Source organism: Anser brachyrhynchus (genome assembly GCF_964034855.1).
Source record: "Anser brachyrhynchus genome assembly, chromosome: 27".
In the NCBI taxonomy this organism is placed as follows: Eukaryota; Metazoa; Chordata; class Aves; order Anseriformes; family Anatidae; genus Anser; species Anser brachyrhynchus.
In genome coordinates this window covers 2,426,783-2,446,669 of record NC_137720.1, presented here as the reverse complement: position 1 = coordinate 2,446,669, position 19,887 = coordinate 2,426,783, and the positions used below count along the sequence as shown (strand labels likewise).

The 19,887-nt window shown below is 47.4% G+C and overlaps 3 protein-coding genes across 7 annotated transcripts in view; 2 read left to right on the top strand and 1 right to left on the bottom strand.

The window, feature by feature from the left end:
- The window catches only part of RHEX (regulator of hemoglobinization and erythroid cell expansion), a 39,580-nt gene extending 32,842 nt beyond the window's left edge, over window positions 1–6,738 (top strand). The window contains exons 8-10 of the mRNA XM_080569234.1: window positions 1,067–1,308; window positions 3,135–3,197; window positions 5,418–6,738. The gene's annotated coding sequence lies outside the window, so the exon portion shown is untranslated. The remainder of the gene's footprint in view (window positions 1–1,066; window positions 1,309–3,134; window positions 3,198–5,417) is intronic.
- Window positions 6,739–7,447: 709 nt separating this feature from the next.
- FAM72A (family with sequence similarity 72 member A) lies at window positions 7,448–13,099 on the bottom strand. Its single transcript, XM_080569235.1, has 4 exons — window positions 12,664–13,099; window positions 11,435–11,512; window positions 10,148–10,272; window positions 7,448–9,237 (listed from the first exon to the last, which is right to left on the bottom strand). The coding sequence occupies exons 1-4, from the start codon at window positions 12,819–12,821 to the stop codon at window positions 9,143–9,145; spliced, it is 456 nt and encodes a 151-aa protein (XP_080425361.1). The 5' UTR covers window positions 12,822–13,099; the 3' UTR covers window positions 7,448–9,142.
- Window positions 13,100–13,254: 155 nt separating this feature from the next.
- The window catches only part of SRGAP2 (SLIT-ROBO Rho GTPase activating protein 2), a 106,385-nt gene continuing 99,752 nt past the window's right edge, over window positions 13,255–19,887 (top strand). For 4 of the 5 annotated variants that reach the window (XR_013942394.1, XM_080569221.1, XM_080569219.1 and 1 more), the window contains exons 1-2: window positions 13,255–13,406; window positions 14,185–14,712. Coding sequence is in view for 4 of the 5 variants with exons in the window: in XM_080569221.1 (XP_080425347.1) it covers window positions 14,646–14,712 (67 nt within the window). In the remaining variant the exon portion in view is untranslated. Of the gene's footprint in view, window positions 13,407–13,427; window positions 13,647–14,184; window positions 14,713–19,887 lie in introns of those variants that run through there. The other variant, XM_080569220.1, reaches the window with a different exon arrangement.

Here is a 19,887-nt window from a genome sequence, read left to right as displayed (position 1 = left end):
CCCCTGCCGCATGCCTCAAGAGTGACTCCAGGCTTGGCCGTGCATCTTGCAAAACTGATTTGGCATTCTTAGGAGAGCTGATGTTTTTGGCTAGTTGGAGCTTCTGATAAATGTTGTTGGCACATCTGATTTATTGTCTGACTCTGTTCCCAAGGAGACCACATATGTAGCAGTCTGAGATAAGCAGCTTATAACCCAAAGGTGGATGCCTTAAAATATCAGTGTCCCTTTCTCTGTTTCCATTGATAGTGAGCTCCTGCGTTTTCCCTGCTATCTCTATTTCACTCTATTAGCAGAGAATTAAATACTTATTGCTTTGCTGAGGAACCTCTCGGCCTTAAGATTTGGATGAAGTTATAAATTCAGTTGGATTTTCCGTTATCACTCTGAATGCAAATTTGTTGAGCATAATGCCAGTGTCTCTTATTCCATGGGTGATGACAGTTATCGTGCTGAGACCCAGAGCTGGAAGACCCCCGGCTCCCCATGGAGCGTGCACGTGCATGCATTTGCAGCACTAACACCCCCACGCCCCCACTCCTGCTTACTTGTGTGCTTCAGCCTCATGCTGTAGGGACCACGTTGGTTGGATGGAAGAGCACCTGTCCTGCTCTGGCCGTAGGACTTTACCAGCTGGGGAAGACATTTGATGTGTGGGGCGCAATTTGTGCTTGCGGTGATCTTAGCAGGATGCTTTTCCAGTTGTAACTTCAGCAGATTTTTAAGCTATGTGACCTCAGCAATAGGAGACTGTCACCTTGGGTGTGCATCAGCACCAGGGATCATGGTACCGTTGGGTGTCTGCAGGGGCTGACAAAGGGGTATTTTGGGGCAACAGATTAGCAGCAATTTACACCAGCAAAACTATAATGGCAGGGGAAAAAAAAAAAAAAAAGATTTGGCAAACATAAAACACATGCTGTTTAACATGAAAAAAATGTTTTATTTTTAAAAATGGGAAGAGGAGGGAATCAGATTATCTGTTTTACAAAGGAATTTGGAAGATATTGGGGGAGGCGGAGGTGCTCCTGTCTGGCTCACAAAAATATCCCCAAACTGTTCCTAGAGCTTTGGAAGCAAAGGATTGCTGTCTGGCACGATACTGGGATATCCAGACTGCAGGAACAAAGACGGTTGTCTCCTGGCGAGCTGGCCAAGGCAGAGGGACCTATCTGAGCTGGAGGGACCTGCAGTCTACTCCGGCACAGCAACAGACCCACCTTTGGAGTGGCCCAGATGTGCTCCCTTGCTGAGGTTGGCAAGCCATCACTTGCTGCCAGCCTCCCCTCCTTTCTGGCGAGAGGAAGGGTGAGTCTTGTCAGCTCCGCGCATACACCTTTTTCCCCTGAGCGCATTCCAGCTGGTTCAGCACCTGGGGTCAGTTTGCGAAGGTGTGCACAGGCCTTGCAGGCTTCTGATAGATAGATGCACCAGGCTGAGCCTGTACTTTACACTTTCCCTCCCACTGCCTTTGTTACACCCTTTTGGAGGCCGCATCTTGCAAACAGCAACCTCCCTTGTGGGAGCAAAAGAGACAAGGGTGTACTCGGTGTCAGCCTGGGTCAGCAAAATGAAGATCACAGTTTCCTCATTTTTATTTTTATTTTTTTTTCTCTAAGCACCGCATCAGCAGTGTGTATGAGGGTAGCAACCAAATAAAACAGTCATTTTTGCCTAAATACCTCCCTTTCCACCAGCCCCTTTGCAGTGACCGCTGACCTGACAACTCAGCGAACAGGGAAAGTAAAGCTTAAGAAACAAGTCCCTGGCTCCGTGCTGTGGCACCAGAGCCTGTGTTGGTGCTGAGTGTCTGCTCTTCAAAGTGCACATCTTCCAGCCAAGAAATACTTGGTTCGTGTCTCTTGTCCCTAGGCCATTTGCAATCCAAAGCTGGTTTCAGGGAGTAAATCAGGCCAGCGTGAAATTCTGTGGGGGAGAGGTGAGGGAAACGACAAAGAGGGAACGAGTTCTTTTTCTAGCAGAGAAATTTTCAGACCATAATTAACGTGTCTTCTCCATGCATGTATGTGCTTGCACACACCCAAACATAGCTGTCTTTGATCTCCGCAGGGAGGCTCAGGAGAATAGAGACTGTAAGATCAGACTTATTAGGGACGGAGCATGGGGATAACTGCCCTGCTTTCCCTTGGGCTTTGGAAAATGTCAGGCGTGGATTCACCTGGTAGCTCTTACTAGCCCTTATAGCACAGGAGGAGATGTGACAGATCTAAATAAGTAGCAAGGCACCGAGAAGGGAAAGTGATGCTGCTTCTCCTGTCAGGTCTGGCAGTGTACGCTACAATTAGTGCCAAAATCATCCGTGCCCACATTTTGAACCCCCTGGCAGGAGCTGGAGGAGGCTCGAGTGATCCAGGCTGAGTGGCAGGTTGTTATCAAAGTGCCTGTCACTGTCCAAAAGCTTCTTGTTGTTAAGTCCTGTGATTTTTGTGGCTGGATTACAGCAAGTGCCCTCAGCTCGCTGGGAATCTTCCATCGGAGTGGCCCAGAGGTAAGGAGCGATTCAGAGGCATGTGTTGTCACTGGCACGTCTGTACCAAATCAGTGGGCACTTAGTTATCACAATGAAAGGTTTTTTTATAGTGGCCAGGACCAGTTTTATAAAGCAGTGTTTGAATTGTGATTCCACATGATGACTGGAGTTAAAAAACGGGCGCATTCTGCTGAATTTGTACCTCCTGACACTTGTGAATGCTGCCTCCTAGTAGCAGGTGAGGGGAAAAAAATGTATCTATCTGGATTTTCACTTCTAAGTTACACAATTATTTGTGTGGGGTAAACTTCACAGAGTAAAATTCACTTCCAGCCTGTGTTCCAATAAAAATTTACAAGAGCAGAGCAACATTGTGGAAAGTCTTGTGATGGACCCTTGCACAAGAGCGGATTGCTTCATTTTTTCCAAACATTTTCAGCATTAATATCTGAGTGAATGCTGGGGTGAATCTGTAATAGCTTTCACAATCATCCCTCAAATGTGACCCTGTATTATTCCATCTGTCTTTTTAACCAAATAATTCTCTGCTGGTGTAGGCTTCATTGGCCACTTTGTGAGGAAACTATTTGGTATTCTGGTGGCCTAAAACTATCTACTTCTTTCTCTATTTCCACTTATGCAGTGATGAAGCAAGAGATTAAGTGTATCAGTCAAAGGAAGTGGCTTCGAAGTCATTTAAAAATGTGTAAGGACCTAGATTTTGTATCTAGCAGTGTGACACACAGTTTTGCTTACGTAGCCTTTGAAGGTGCACTCTTAGTCCCGTTTTGGGCACAGAGCCTATCTATGCTGGTCTTCACATGTTTTGGGCTTTCTAGCTTCACACGCTGTGCTTTAATTTAGGCCTAAGGCCTCTTGTCATGTTCACGCTGAAGATTGGCACTCTTCAAACTCGACGCAGCTTGCTTGGTGCTGGAGCACTGACTGCACGCCACCTTGGGCCTCTTCCATTGTCGGTGTCTGTTGAAAAAGCTGTCGGGGCGTGTTCCGTGAGCTTCACGTAAACAACAGGCCGGACTCATTCTTGCTGAAGCTCGGTCAGTCTCAGAGCTAAATGGATATTTGTATTTTTTAAAACCGAGACAAATAATGTTTTGATAAAGGAGCAGCTACTGGGAAAAGCTCCAAAAGGTGCAGACAAATTGTGTGTGAGCTTCGTATTCCCATTTTTTTCAACGTCCTTTGGTCCCCAAACCCCTTTGCTTATCTGGGCAGTCTGTTGCTGGAGCGTGACATAGATAAGAAGAGGCAAAATCACATGACTTTATTAGTTTATTTTAAATTCTCTTTAGTTTGCCTTGTATATAGAACTGTCAGATGTGCCCAGTAGACACAAGACCTGTTTCCCTTTTGGTTTTACGTTCCTAAATTACTTAGGAAGACAGTCCCCGAACACCTGTATTTCTGGCATTGTCTCCTCTGTTAGTGGAAATTTCCTATCCCAAACCAGGCCATATGCTGGAGTGGGATGAACTAATAAGCTTCTGCTGTAGCACAGCAGGGAAGAATCCTAGTGTGGCTGCAGTTACGTTGGGGCGATACTGGGTTATTTTTAATTAGCACTTTTCTCCAGGAAATAAGCGTAGTCAGAGAAATGCAAAAGATCAAGCCTGTTTTATCAATCTTGCTTTATAACGGCTTGCACAAATTTCTACATACGTTGACATGCAGATGGCAGTGCATAAGAGTGCTATGGTGCTAATTTCCCTTGTGTGGCATTACCCAGAGACATCAAGCTGTCAGCATTCAGATGACATAAGAAGTGAAGCACCAGAGATTTTGTTTGGCTTATATTTGACCGGCTTTGTTCCCTGTTATTTTTTCCCCTCACTGGTGTCCAAAATGTGAGGCATGCTTTCTAATGAGAAATCAATAGAGTGCAGACTCACTTTGTTAAGCTTGTGTCACGCATGCAAGATGACAAGAAACACTGCAGACAGCAAAGCAGCTAAAATGTCCCCCTGGCTAATAGCTGCTCGGAAAATGCTGATGCTTTTTCAAAGCATAGCACGGTTGATATTTTCTGATGAGAAGAAATTTTGGGTGGTGCATCAGCAACTTGGAATTAATTTCACAGGAGACGTTTGAGGCAGGCATCCTGCTTTTCTCTCTTGTCATTCTTGCATACTGCATAATTCGAGAGCACTTCTCTTAGTTCCATGAATTCTGAATCCACAGAGGTTTGGAATAACCCGTTTTCCATGTATGCTTTTGATGGGTATTTGGCTATAGGGTATATCCTCGTTGTATGATAGAGCAAGAGAGAAACCTAATAATGCAGTAGAACTGCAGAAATGCTGGCATAGAGACAGCTTCTTGCGTGAAGTATGAGATGATTGAGTACGTGCTAGAAGAGCTGAATATATTCATAAACTTGCAAATGCACGTTGGAATAGGAAGAACTGATCCATAGCTGCAGGAACAGGCCCAGCTCAGGTCTCTGTGGTAGTCTCAGAACAAAGGAGGCTCCTCTTCAGATCTACGCAGTTCAGGCTTTACCTCTGATCCCCTCTGATAGAGCCAGTCGTGCCGTTCCCTTACCATCCTGTGGCTATTCTGTTTACAGTGTACGTTCTTGGAGACTACAAGTCACCGTGCTTGTACAGGTTCTTGCACAACAGGCACCCACAGCTGTTATACTATACTAGCCTGTAGACACTCCCTTAATCCAAATAATAGTACACAAAGGTTGTTTACTTGGGATATGCACTGTTCCTTGGGGTATGCTTTCAGAAACCACACAGGCTGCAAACGTAATAAACTATGTAACAATGACCTCTCACGACAAAGTAATTAGGTGATTTATAATAATAGGCCATTTTAACTGACTTAAAAGAGAGCGCCTGCTCTTGTATGCCAGAGAAAGGAGCTGAGATGGCTTAGTTGTTTCTGTCTCTTACCGTAGGTCTCTTCCTCAGATTCAGACCCTGAGCCTCTTGGTCCCAGTCCTAGGAGAGGTGACCCATCTGTCATTGGGTTTGAAGTGGATGAACTGCATTCCAGGCTAAGAAGAGAGTGCCTTTCAAGTTGAGCCTCCCTCAATAATCAACATATCGGTTTGTACTGATAGAGATCACCTACTGAATTTCATTACAGAGTGATGCTTACCGTGGTCCTTGCAGCATGCTGTCTACTTGGCAGCTGCTTTGCATCCTGGAGTTGGCTGCAGTTCAATGGTAAAGGAATTCTTAACTGTTTGTCATTGTAAAGCACTTTGGGATGAATGGTGTTACATAAATGTAAGATTATGATTAGGCATTAATCTGCACCGAAATAATGAAGAATATTTAAATGTGCTTTTTCTTCCAGTAAGTCGTATTTAATATGAAGGGGAATCAATTTATCACTGTCTTGCTATGACTTTCTCCTACCCCTCCAGCTAGAATTGCAAATTGTGATTTGCAGAGAAAATGGTTGGCTGTCGATGGCAGCATAATTGCAAATGGCCCCATGATCCAAACTGTAGCTATTTATCCTCAGCGGCTTTTGGAGTTCTACTTTCAAATGTTTTCATCCAAACAAGTCAGTGACCCTGAACCTACAAGGCCATATTACACAAGAACTCATAGCTGCAGAGCTGCTGTGCACGGGCCTGGTACATCGTGTGACAGACGAGCGCCCTGTGGCAGAGGTAATGCTAGGGGCATTAAGGCTGACTGCACTGATTTCAACTGAGCTGTTAGTGCCAGGAGACTCTGAAGGTCTTGCGGTAGCTCTGACTTTGAGTTTAAAATTTGAGACTTTGCCTGCATTTAATCTCTTCTGAATAAAACCAGATCTGATTAGAGACACTCAAGTTCTTACAGTTACTTGCTGTGTGTACCTTAATGAGCAGAAAAGAAAGGCCTTAGGACTGGGTTCTTGTTTTTCAGCTTTGTGCTCTGCTTTTGACTCCATTGGCTGCGCAGCAGAGATCACGTAAACTTTCATTGTAAAACCCTTAGCAAGGCCAACAGCTACCCAGCTCTTCTGCGTTACTGACCATGGATCCAGCAAGAAGCCGAACCCTGCTGATCCATTCATTCTGGAAGCTATCTGCCTTACTGTTCAGCATGATTATACCACGTACCTCACAACCATACCCTTCCAAGGGATTCATGAGATTCCAGGGCTTTGCTGTAACATACGTATCTCGAATGTCAACGAGTACAGAGAGAGCAAAAGACTGGCAAAGTAGAGACTCGAGTTGTTTATTTCAAACAAAGCTTTGGCTGGGTTGAAGTATTTGGGAAGGTTTCTAGAAGCACCGATCTAGTTTTGTGTCAGCTTTTCTGTATTAGAGGTATCTATCAACCTGGAAAATATTCTCCTATACAGGGTAAGTCTTGGAACCTTAACCCAAAATATTAGGGCCCTGTGAATGTGGAGTAGTGGCTACACCACAAACTGCTTAGTCAGTTCTTTTTTAAATTTCACACAGAAAGCAGCCCTAGATATGAGTGGTTTGTCTGGCAACATTCATAACAGGTAGAGCAATGGATGATGTTTGTTTACTTTGCACATAATACACACAACTTCTTTATCCCCCAAAAAAGGATGGAACAAACTTAAGAGCTGGCTCATTTTTTATTTCAAGCTGATGTCTGGTTGCAAAGAACTAGCTCAAACAGGCCTGTGTAATTAAAGTAGTTCACAGTAGATCTTCCAGTTCTATGTGCAAGAACAGATAGAGAGCAAATTGAGAATTAATGACTTGTTGTGAAGAAATTACAGTCCTCTACTACTCTATAGGTAAAGAGGGAGAACAGCTCTCCAGTCACCTCTGCCATTGACACAGAATTGACTCATTGACAAAAGGTGAGTTTTTGGAATGTTGAAAGTCGTGAGCTTGCAACAAAGAACTCTATTATGGGATTTTTGTTTTGAACTATTATGTTCCTTATACAAAACCAAACAGTATCAGATGTATTTTTAGGTCATGAATTCTGTTGGAAAAATCTGTGTTTAGCATCACCTTGCCAGCTTACTACTGTAGTTACATGATCCAATTCCTGCAGCATAGAAAACTGGCAAGAAGTGGGACGTTTGGTTATTACAGGAGTTAACTAACCAAACACCCTTAAGACTGAGCTGCTGACAAGCTTCTCAACCAAGAGAAGGGGATGTTTTTAGTCTTGGAAACAAAATCATAGTAAGAAGAACCTAATAATTCAACCTAATTCTGATACAAGATACTGTTCCATTGTTTTCATTATCTAACTGATATCATTATACATCCATATTTATTACAGCCCATAGAAAAGTACATAGTCCAAACCTTTTATTTAATGAGCAAACATAATACAGGAAATCCAAACAAGACATATCTATACATAGGCGCGCGCACACATATATACACACAAATATACATTTAAACAATACAGAAGAGGTAGCACCATTAGGAAATATGTACCGTGCAGTAAAAATACTAGGACAAGTCAGATCTGTCTTCATTGCACCTCTTCGAAGTATCAGGAGAGGCTATAGAATGATTTAGTCAACGTCAATCCAAATTTGAAAGCGTTGCCAGTTCTCTTATGTGACCGTAACTTGAATTCTCCAGAGATGATCCTTCAGGTGACTAGCTGAAGGGGACAGTATTTAGTTCATAAATTAAATGCTATGACTGTAACAACTCCGGTAATGAACTTTAAATCCATTACTTCTTAGAGGAATGAGATTGTCTCTATGCTTCAGGATGTAAGGCTAGGCACAAACAGTGAATATTTTGATTTTTTTTTTATTCTAGAAAAAGACAAATCAGATGAGTAAATTCTGTTTTAGAAGAATGCCTATCCTATAAGGTAAAAAAAAATAACACACAAATCTGGATGGATTTTATTGCTGATCCTAACTACTCTAGTAGTTAATTGTCCCAAAGTTACACTAGACATTAACAAACTTCAGTATTTTGATTTTACTGGGGGGAAGGGGAGAGGAAAAAAAAAATGGAACTTGATCTCTGCAGAAACATGATCCTAAAAGTACTGAAAGATGAAGACCGGAAGACTCAGTAAGACAGCTCCCCAGTCCACATTCAGGAGCGTCCTAACATGCCTCAGATGCCTAGAGAAGAAGCTGCTAAAAGCAAGAGACCAAGATAATAGAGCCAAAGCTATAACACTTTAAGACACTTGTTCAGTGACTGTATACTCAGAATGAAAGCTCTGGGCAATAAATGGTCTGTGTGACTACTTAAGCAATGTTGCTTCAGAGCACCATCCATCAACAAAACTGACTATTTTTCAAGATTTTAAAGCTCTACTTACAGCATGTGAAAGACTTTGCTCCGTGAATACTGTTTTAGGAAAGAAGAAAAATACAGTTAAGGCGGCATGTCAACTGTTGAAACTTAAGTGTAAGAACAAACCAGACCTAGACCTCAGTAAGTGCACCTGCCATCTGCATCTCTAATATCTGACATTCAGATCTGTTCAAGGCACGTCTCCAGTCAGAATGATACACACAAGGCAGATGCAAGAGTTTAAGGAACACTACAGTGACAGAAGATGACATCTTACAGGATTCTTTTCCAGATTTCATAGTTCTCTCTATTGTTTAGGCTGTGATGGGCCAGCAGGAAGAAGAGTCCAAAACAAACAGCAATGGAAGGTATCTAGGGAAGATACTGTAGTATGTTGTAGATAAATGCTATCTGATATACTCCTCCTCAGAGATGCATGACACATCTTCATCTGCGTTTTCCTCCAAATCTGGCAAGTTGCCCCAGAGCAATACATTCGCACCTGGTGGGAAGGAGGTAAGACAGAAGAGGAAGGAAAAAAAATATATATTTTTGGATGGTGACCTTATTTTTAAGTTGCTCAACTGTCTATTTTCAGTAAAAGTAAGTACTCTTATAGCAAAAACTGGTAAGTCACATTCACGTTAAATATATGAAGATTTCCTGTTTCTCTTCCAAAGTGATCTTGTAAGTGTTGTTTACAGCATAGCTCAAAGAGTAAGTCCCTGTCTACTGATGTATTCATATCGCTAATTCACATAGCTATTGATAATCCCTTCACTGCTCATTTATTTTTAAATGCATTGATCTGAAACACAGGTGACACTGAAAGGTTCAGACAACAAGTTATTCTTGTGTGCAAGGAGGTGAAGTGATTTGTCAGAATGCTATGCACTCCTGAGGACTCGAGGCAAATTATGCTAGACACTTGGCATCCAAAGAAGATCTAGCTGAATAAAGGAGCTAGCATGAGCTGTAATTTCAGCTTGAGCTAGTGGGGACTCAGTTATATAGGGTCAAAGTGACAACATGACTCACCCAAAAAGAGTGCCCATCGGACAGCTGCCTGATAGCACAGTAAAGCTATACATACCGCTATAAATAGCAGCTGGTGGCTGTGGTGTTTATAGCAGTTATGATATTGCTCCAGAAAATCCTGACTTTCACCCACAAGAACGGTAGGTTAAGTTTTCTGATGAAAATTAATTTCTACTAGAAATTTTAACTTACGAAGTAGCTACAACTACCTCCCCCAGAGTAGTTTGCTAGATTAGCAACACAGCAACACTTGCCGTATGCCTCCATATGTTATACGCTCTCCATATGCTTTGACTATATTGAGATGCCTCATTAGAAAGAGGATTTGGAATTCAGGATTTCAGGGAAGAGAAGGAAACATATGTGTTCCTTACCAGAAGAGTCTAGTCTGTTGATGCCAAAGACTGCTTGGCTATGAAACATCCAGAAGTGGCCATTATTACAGGACAGCAGGCAAGGTTTGCAGGGAGAAATCACATGATAACCAACAACGTTACCGCTAAAAAGACAAGTGAAATAATGAGGAACATAAATGCCTGATGAAAAGATTGATGTTGTTTTTTCTAGCTGAAATTAACATTAAATAGCCAGGGTACAAGACCATTATGTGATGCTCCTATTTTGATAAAGTTAAGGGAACGTAATTAAACAAGCATCTTAAGTGTTTTGAAAACATCTGTCAGGAGTTACAGAATATCTAAGCTTTAGATCTTTGGCACAGAGAACCATTTAGTAACCTGCATTGTGCAATCCAGATTAGTTTACATAACAATGGTATTATATCACCAATGGCGGTGTATCTTTAGTTTGAAGGCCAGTGAGTCCATTGGAATCAAATCCATCACAAACATACAGTCCATCTGTAAAGCAGCACTGTGCAGGAGAGTGTGTCAGGAATAGGGAGAGACTAAGAGTAATATCTTTGAGAGAGAGTCCAAAACTAATATCCTTAAGACTAAGAATATGGAAGCTTTATCTGCTCTCCTAGGTCAAAACCTTGAATGACATTTTTCTCTCTTCTCAGTCATGCACTCCAGTGAGATATTTCAATTTCTCTACTTTTGTCATAAAATTTAAAATGCTGTGTTCCTGTCATAACCTGCCCTCTCCCCTTTAAATCCAAACAAGGTAAAAGTCTCAGTTAAGCTGAAAGGATACTCTCAAATAACGCTACATGAGATGCGTTACCGGAGTTGTTTTTAGTCTTAAATATCATACATTAGTAAAGTGGATAAAAGAACTCCAAGAACTTTAGTGACAGCATCTTCCATCTGCTAGCGACAAGCAGAACTGCCAAGAGGATGTTCTATTAATTAGAATATGAGTAAGTACTTCTTACTGTGGCCTTATTCACACAATTATCTCAGTGTTGAAGCAGACATTTAATCAGGCAGGTGGCATGCAAGCTTTCCCATATACTCAGACTGACAAGGTTGTCACATTTCCACTTGGGACTTGCACAGAAATAGACTGGCAGCCAGGCCCAGAAGTAGTGGGCTGAGTTTCTATCAGGCAGCATTAAATCTGAAATAAAGTATGCAATCTGTTCATTCATCCCGTAACTTTCTCACTGCAGTAGCCTCCAGTGAGAAGGCTGAACAGCATTGCAGCAGTGCATGCACGCTTGAGAAGGTGCTAGTGTCATCGGGTGACATTCTTACCACTTTAAACACGCGATGTTCTTCAGCTTGCATTTGCAGATTTCAGTAAAATAGCAGCTGCCGATGAAGTCAACAGTACTAGGTGGGAAGAGAGTAAAAATGTTAAAGTTTAGATACATCCCTGATTACAACTGCGAGGTTTTGACAGCACAGGCATGAAGTCACAGCGAAGGGATGTTGGTGTTAGTGTTGTGCTTTCTCAAGAGCACGCAGTGCCCTTTACCTGTCAGTTAGCAGCCGTGCTCATGTGGGAACAAGAAAGCGCCCCGAGACGTTACGTTAACGCGTCGCAAGTCACCTCAACGTAAACCAGTAAGCACCAGTTCTCTTGATACTTACTGACACCTACACGCTGGGGCCCTGCCGCTCTCACTGTGACTCCACCAGCCACAGATCTGATTACGGATGTCGCCCTGGCTCCTGGCGGGTCTCACCTAAGCCTCCCGCCCGGCACCTCAAAGGCTGGGACATTTAAAAGCGAGCCTCTGATTTCTTATCTCCTCTTTAACCCCTACTCCCTCATCAGCATGCTGCTTTGCAACCTCATTTCCTTGGCATTCAAATGCCCTGGTGAGAACGAAGCAGGCAGCACGGGGCCTGGGGGCAGCACCAGAGCTGGGCGGGTTCCACAGAGACCAGGAGGGTCCTGATCTTCCTCCTCCTTCTCATCTTCCTCCTCTTCTTCCTTCTCCTTCCCCAAGGTTCCTCCTCTTCTTCCTCATCCCTTTCCTTTTCTTTCTGCTCCTCTTCCACTTCCTCCTGCGTCCCCCTCCTCTTCTTCTTCCTCCTCTCCCCTTCCTCCAACCCCCTCCTCTTCTTCCTCCTCATCCTCTTCTTTTTTCTGTCCCTCCTCCCCTATTCCTCATCCTCTTCTTCCTCCATCTCCCTCCTCGTCCCCCTCCTCCTCTTCTTCCTCTCCGTCCATCCTCCTCCTCTTCTTCTTCCCTCCTCCTCTCCCTCCTCCTCTTCCTCATCTCCTCCCCCTTCCTCCCCTTCTTCCATCCTCTTCTTCCTCTCCCTCCATCCTCCTCGTCCTCTTCTTCTTTCTGCCCCTCCTCTCCTTCTTCCTCATCCTCTTCTTCCTCCACCCCCCTCCCTCTCCCTCCTCCACCCCCATCCCCCTCCTCCCCTTCTTCTTCTATCCTCCTCTTCCTCACCCCCCGTCCTTTCCCCTCCCAGCCCCTCCCGGCTCCCCCCTCAGCGCTGGCGGGGCCTCCCCGGGGACTCACCCTGCGGGGGGGATGTCTGTGGAGTACAGGTCGGGGGCGGCGCCGGGGGCGGCGAGCAGCGCGGCCCGCATGCCGCGGGAGCTCAGCACGTGGCGGCAGAAGCGGCAGCACAGCACGGCCACGCAGCGCTCCGCGAAGGCGCCGCCGGGCCCCGACATGGCGGCGTGAGGGGGTGGGGGGGGCGCCGGGCCCGGCCCGGTAACGGCCGCGCTCGTGCCCGCCGTTTGAATCCCCAGCCGCGGCCGGCCGTTGGGCGCCGCACGCCCCGCCCCCTGCTCTGATTGGCGGAGCCGAGGGAAAGCCCCGCCCCCTCCCCCGTCGCGGTTGGAGGAGTCTAGTGGCACCGCCCTCGCCGCTTGGTTATTGGCGGAGAGGCACGCCTTGCTTTGCTCCCATTGGTTCGTCCAGCCGTCTTTCCGCGCGTCTCGCCCCGCCCCTCCGCAGTCCTCGGGGCGGAGGCCGCCGCGCTCCTCCACGCCCCGCCCACCCCCCCGTGAGGGGGCGGTGCCACCGCTACCCACCGGGGGGCGGGGCGGGCGGGGAGGCGGCTCCTTCCCATTGGCCGCCACTCCCGTCGCTCATACCCATCCCCGCGCGGCGATTGGGCGCGGGGACGGAGGGGCGGGGCGGGGCGGCGGGCTGGCGACAACGGCGGCGGGGGGGGCGAAGGAGGAGGGGGGGGGAACCGGGAGGCAGCGGCCGGAGGACGCCGGGCGGGCGGGAGGCGGCTCCGCGGCGCCCAGGTAACCGGCCCCGGGGCGAGCTCCTCCCGGCCCCCGAGCCCCTTCCCGGCCCCCGGTGGAGCCCCCCCTGTTCCCTCCGGTCCTCCCCCAGCCGCAGCCTCCCCGCCGTGCGCCCCCCAGGCAGGGCTCGGGGCATCGCGGCGGAGCCCCGGTCTCCGTTCGCCTTCCTCCCGGAGCCCCCGGGGCTTGCTTCCCCCGCCGGCCGCATTGTTCGTGCCGGGCGGGACGCGGGGCCGCCGGGTGCGGCGCTTCTCGGGTCGTGTCCCGCGGGGGGGGGGGGGGGGGCGGTGAGCTCGGAGCCTTCCTCCCTTCCCGTTCTCCGCAGCCCCCCCGGGCTTAACGGGGAAAAAAGGGAAATGGGGGGAAATAGGGGGAAAAAAAAAGGGGGAGGGGGGAAAAAGGGAAAAGTTGAGCCCTGCCTCCCCCTGCCTGCAGGCTGGCGGGTGGGGAGGACGGGATTTGGGGGATGGGGGGACGGGGATGGGGGTGGGGGGCAAGATTGGGGGCAGGGGGGACACGGGGATGGGGACGGGGGGATATGGGGTCGGGGATGGGGGGGGGACACGGATGGGGGGGACAGAGATGGAGGGGACAGGGATGGGGACACGGGGTTGGGGGGGATTAGGGACGTGGGCACGGCCCCTGCTGCCCCCCACCGCCCCTTCTTCGTTGCAGGGGGGGCTCCAGGTTTTGGGTTTTTTTTTTTTGGGGGGTGGCTCCGGGACGGTTTGGGGGCGGCTGCGGGTCCCTAACGCCGCCGTTTGTCGCCCCCCTGCAGGCGGACAGACCCCAGGACGACGGCCGCTGCGTGCTCCCCCTGCCCCTGCGCCCGGCTGGGGTTTGGTTCTCGGCGTCCGCAAGGCGAGAAAAAGCAGAAAAAGGAGAACCCCCCCCCACAAAAAAAACCCCACCCCGGATCGCTCCGGCCCCGCCATGCGAGCCTCGAGCCCCGCTCCGCCGCCGCGCTGCTAACGCCGGGGGAGCCCCCGGGGGCTGCGGGAGCGCGGATGCTGCTGCGGGGGGCTGCGGTGCGAGCGGCCGCCCCTGGTGCCCGCTGCTGCCTGCCTCTGCCCCCCCACGACGCCCCGCGCCCCATGGACTGAGCTTTGGGGTTCTCCCCCCCCCCCCCCTTTTTTTTTTTTTTGGCCTGGGGGAGAGGGTAGGAGGAAAAGCGAGGCGCTGCGCGGCTCGCCTGCTGCTGGATCCGCTCCTCGGGCGAGCCTTTCTGGGGGAGAAAACATGACGTCGCCAGCCAAATTCAAAAAGGATAAGGAGATCATAGCGGAGTACGACACCCAAGTCAAAGGTAAGGCATCGCTTTCTTTCCCTCCGCTTCCTTGCTGCAGCCCTGGCTGGCGGCTGCGGAGTTTGGGTGGGGAAGGGGGAAACGGGCTGCAGAGCGCCTGGAATCCGCAGGGCTTTCTCATAATGCAGCGCCCTGGCGGGTTTGCAGTGCTTTTCCGCGGCCCCCACAGGGTAGGTTCCACCCGTGGCGGTGCTATTTTAAGGTATCTCGTCGGTTTTACCGAGCGCAGCGGATCTCTGAGCGCTGAGAGATCCATGTTGTTCTGCCTGGTGTTCGAAAATAGGGATTTGCGTTGGAAATATGACAGCCGGTTAATTGCTTTTTAATCCTCCGATCGTAGGAATCTTTTTAAAATCTGTGCGGTGTCAGAAGAGCATATTGCAGTCGGCAGTAATTGGGACCTTGCTTAGGGTCCCTCTAAAGCTAATTGTGCTAGAAAGTTCCATTATTCGGGATTTTGCTCTTGGTGAGTCCCTCATTACTGCCTGCTTTTTCATTCTGTGCTCTTGAGTAGAACTCCTCAAGGTTGCAGTGTGGGTATGCACACGTACATTTGCATGCATATAGAACTGGAAGAAGCGAGCGCGTCAGTATTATTCCAGTATCGTCACAGGGAAGGGAAGAAAATGTCAGAAGCATGTTTGCAGTGATCATGCAAGTCTTTTGCAGGATTCAGCTGGCTGGGCTTCAGGCTATCATGTGCTCTGGGTTGAAAAAAAAAATGGTGAAATGTCTACTTAGCTTCTTATTTTTTGCAAAGTTTTCAATATAACACTTATTAAAAATAATTATTGCTCGTGTACGGCTTGATGTATCGCTGCTAGGAAGTTATGAGATTTAATGATTTATCTAATTGGTTAAAACTTGCTTGGTATGCTTGTAGCATGCAAGAAAGATGGCCTTCGGGCAGGGTTGATTGAGTTAAATCGATGCGATTTAAAAAAATGTGATTTAAATCTGAGTAGGAAACGTAGATTAAAACTGACAATTAAAATATTATTTTGCCGTTACGTACTTGGCTATTTTTCATGCTGGGGGGTGCTCACTGGTTGCAAATCATTAAAACATCTTGTTCTACAAGATGCATGTCCTACGCTGACCTTAGTGCTGTGTATCTAGAAGAAGTTTTGACATTTTTGTTTAAAAAAAAAAAAGGGCAGGTATATCTGAGCAAATATAAAGCTGGATAGGGGTTCATTTTGATTTTTTTTTTCAGTTTTTGGATCCTTAAAGTCAGAAATGGAGAAGAATGGGTTTCTTTTTTACTAGTTTAGTTTCTGTTCCTGTTTTCTCGCCATTGTTGATGGAAATGGGAATTGAAGCCAGTGTAAAATTAGAGGCTTATATGTTCTTTCATTGTTTACCCCATCAAAATATGCGTGATAGTCTGTAGCCACAATATTTGCATTTAAACCATAGAAATGCTGATTGTAACTGGTGGAATGGACACAATAACGCCAAACGAGGCTTGAGAATTAGTAGGGCTTATCTTACCTCTTGCTTTTTGATGTGTTAGAAAAGACAAACCATCTTTCCTCTTCCAAAAAGGGACCAGCAGGATGCGTACAATGGAGTCGGGCCTTGCCCACATGCAGAGACCGCTGCTGCCCACCTCTGAAGGTACTCAGCAGAGGCCTGTCAGTTCGGTCTGTAAACGTGGTCCCAAAAACGAGGTGTTTGGCTTCTTGCCTTACCAAACCTTCCTGTTTTAACTGAGATGAGGTGAAGAAGAGCAGGGCCATGCTGGTTGGCGGCGTGCCCGGTGGCGAGCCCGGCGGTGCTGCGGGGCCATGGGCAGGGCCAGCAGTGGCTGGCAGGAGGTGCTGGGCCCTCTCTTACCCTTCCTGCAAGAGGGAGGTGTAGAGTGCTGACCAGCTCGAATCCATGCCTGAAGGTAGGGCAGCAAGCTTGGTGCATCGCCTTGTTTGCTTCTGAGTGCAGCAGGGAGCTCCTCGCCTCCAGCGGGCTCCAACACTGGGCAGTGGGCATCTTCAGCACGTGTCCTCTGGGAGCAGGGCTGGGGGAGACTTCACGGTTACAAGCTCTTTCTTAGGCTTCGTGAGGCTTGCCGTACGTCTCACAGATGCTTTGGTTCCAAGTCAGGTGCCCATTTAGCGGTATCGGAGTGGGAAGGCCTCTTGAGCATGTACTTCAAGAGGCGTGCTGGTCTCCACTGAGGTGGTTCTAAACACGCTTAAAAGTGTGGTGCTGCCTAATCATTAAACATGGTCCTTACGGAAAAACTTTGGTGTCCCAATCCGATTCTTAACCTATGTGCAGGAACAGCCTAGAAGCGGTGTTAACTCTGACTGTGGGTTATTTGGTGTCTTCTGTTGCAAAGTGATGCCGTGAAGCGGTCACCGTGGGAGTGAGATGAATCAGGTGCTGGCGTGCTCCATACGCTGCAAGGTGTCATCTGTTTCTCTCAGATGAGAAAATTCTCTGATATTTTTTTCTGGCATTTAGAAACTTGCCACGTTCTTTGCTACACGCCGTTCCGGGCTGTGATTTGGAAGCTGTGCTTACAGGCATCGTTTGAAACCATTAATCCACTAGAATACTCAAGCACTTCAAGTTATTACTAATAGAATGACTGAGCTTTGTTTAAAAATTTAATGGCCTTAAGTTAATCAAGACCACTTAAAGAATAGTACTGCTGCATGGTTAATGGATCGTTTCCACAAAACTTTGTTTTTCTGCTGCTGAATTAACTTGGCATCTTTTGTTGTAAAAGGTGCGTGGGGGGCACAGGGTGTTGGCAACTGAGACTTTCTGCTCTCCCTTGGCCTTGACCCATGGGTATTTGTTGTCTTCTTCCAGCTGCCAATTCCCTGCTTTTTGGGATGAAGCTGGCTCTTGGTGGTTTGTGCATGCAGATAATGAGGGCAGGGAGATCAACGGTAGGTTGAGATGAATTTCTGAAGATTCAGAATTCCTTCTTACACGAAAAACTTCTTGCCCAGGGACTAGGAGGCAAGAAGAGAGCGATGTTTCTTAGGAGCTTCCTTCCAGCCGTGGCTGCCCGATGACCCCCTGTTCTCCTGCATCTGGAGGTTCAGTTACAAACTTGTGTCTTCTGCAGAAGTGAATTAACCTGTAGAGGTGTCCAGACAGGGTGGCTTTACTATACAGCTGCTCTGACTTGCCTCTCTTCCTCTGAGTCTCCTGCATTTAATGGTTGCAGCAAAGCCTGGCTGCAGGGCTGCGCCGCTCGCCGTTTCACGCCGGTGGTGAAGAGAGGAGAGGCTGCAGGCATGGGCGCGCTCTTCTTGAAAGACTTGCCGCGAACGCTGCTCTTTGAGGGGAAAAAACCTCTGAAATGGCTGTGTCATGCGGTAGGAATTCTCTTGACAAGATGACATGGGGTCAGCAGGGGAGGGAAGTGCTGCTTTGATACATTTCTGTCCCATGTGCTCGCAAAGATTACGAGTTCTGTGAAGCTGGAAAGTGAGATTCTGTGGTCTCCATATGGAGCCTTTGATAGCTCAAGCTCATCCCCTTGTCTGGATTGTCTCTCCCAATTCCTTTGTGCAAGTTGCGGTAAGGCAGAGATAATTAATTTATGCTGTGCAGTGTGCTCCATGTGCGATTTGGACGCTGCCTATCTGTGCCCGACCGAGGGCTGTCAGGCTGTTTTTCGGGGTAACATATTAAATTGGAGTGTACATTTGCTGAGGAAAGAAGAGCCAGTGATTTATCTCTTAATTCTTCTTTTCTTTCTCGTCGTGTCCCACGAGAGCATTATATTTAATTAGTTTGTATAAAGCTCCAGTAAATAGCTTCATGGTTTGGGCTCCAGAAATTTAATACTGACATTTTTTACGCAGCGAGGGTTCGTGAGCCGCTTCTGTCCTTGAGCAGGCTCTACCAAAGGTTAACACACATCTCCTGCAAATCTTGCAGCGCAGTTCAAGAATCGCTGGGAATATGAAAAATAGATGAGTTCATCGTAGCAGGAGCGAGCCCGGCACAGAGGTGGCTGCGTGTTTGTCCAGCTGAGAGCGTCTCGAGCTAAGGGGAGATGCCTGGTAAGGGGAACTTCAGGCAAGCCTCCTCCCAGGTGCTACCGAATCCAGGGTACTGTAACATCTAAAACTTCCCCCAAAATTGCTGGTATGTTCCAGCTAAGTCCCGTTTTCCTCTCTGGATCGAATGGCTGGTGGTGTATTGGAGCTGACTGATCTTTTGCCTTGAGTGCTGCCCGCAATCAGCAGGTGTCTCGTTTGTCTTCTCCATCTCCTGGCTGCCCTGTGTGATTTTAGGCAGCCTTAGCTCTGACAAGTGGTGCTGAGCTTCTTTATCAAAGGTTACAAAAGCAGCTGTGGCTGGGTCAAGCAGCTGTAATGTGGGGGATAGGAAATATACTGCTTTTGGTGGTGATTCGAAACAAGGAAATTGGGATTTCTCTCAACTGTCATAAGCTTTCTTTTGTTAATACTTCGGATAAATCGATTCAAATAACCAATTTCTTTTGTTACGACCTAGGAATTTCCAGTATTGTTGACATTGCATAGGTAAGGTGATTTCTGTTGTGCAGGTCTTCAGTTGAGGTCGCGGAGTTGGTTCCTGCCCACCATGATTCTGTTTGCAGATCTTCGCGCTGCGTTCGTGTGCTACGGGTGAACTCCTGGCCACTGCTTCGGCAACGCCTGTTTAATACCAAGTGTAAATAGGCTCTTCAGCCACGCACCCTGGTGTGGCTTGGTGGAATATTTCTAAATTTTGAGATTGAGAGTTTGTATATATTGCATTACCATTTAAAATGTAGAACTACCTTTTAAGGGTTTTTTTTTTTACAGTTAATCATTACTCCGTGTGTGTAAGTGATTCCATTTGTTTGCAACAATGACTTGCTCCAAGCTCTGGCTGTGGAAATGCTTCAGAATCATCTGTTTCTCTGCAGTTCTTGATAGTGCAAATCCCTCGAGTTTTGGAGCTGCTCAGATTGGGCCAACTCAGCCGCCTGCTGCCAGGAAAGGGGGAAGGGGCTGTTGGGAGATTGGTTTGATGTTACAGCAATAGTTTGTGTTTCTTTGTCTCGTGTATGGCTCCTACCAATGGATTATTAGCGAGGATTATTAACGAGGCAGCAGAGAGGTGAAAGAATTCAGTTTCCTCCTCCTTTCCTCTCCTAAATTCCCCTTGGGTCTCTTGCAGATCCACCGAGTGTTGCAA

Excerpts from the sequence above, each read along its gene's own strand:
- FAM72A (XM_080569235.1), bottom strand. The coding sequence starts at position 12,821 with ATGTCGGGGCCCGGCGGCGCCTTCGCGGAGCGCTGCGTGGCCGTGCTG. Across the intron at positions 11,513-12,663 it reads ACAGACATCCCCCCCGCAGG|TACTGTTGACTTCATCGGCA; the intron begins GTGAGTCCCCGG and ends CTTCCCACCTAG. Across the intron at positions 10,273-11,434 it reads AACATCGCGTGTTTAAAGTG|CGGTAACGTTGTTGGTTATC; the intron begins GTAAGAATGTCA and ends TTGTCTTTTTAG.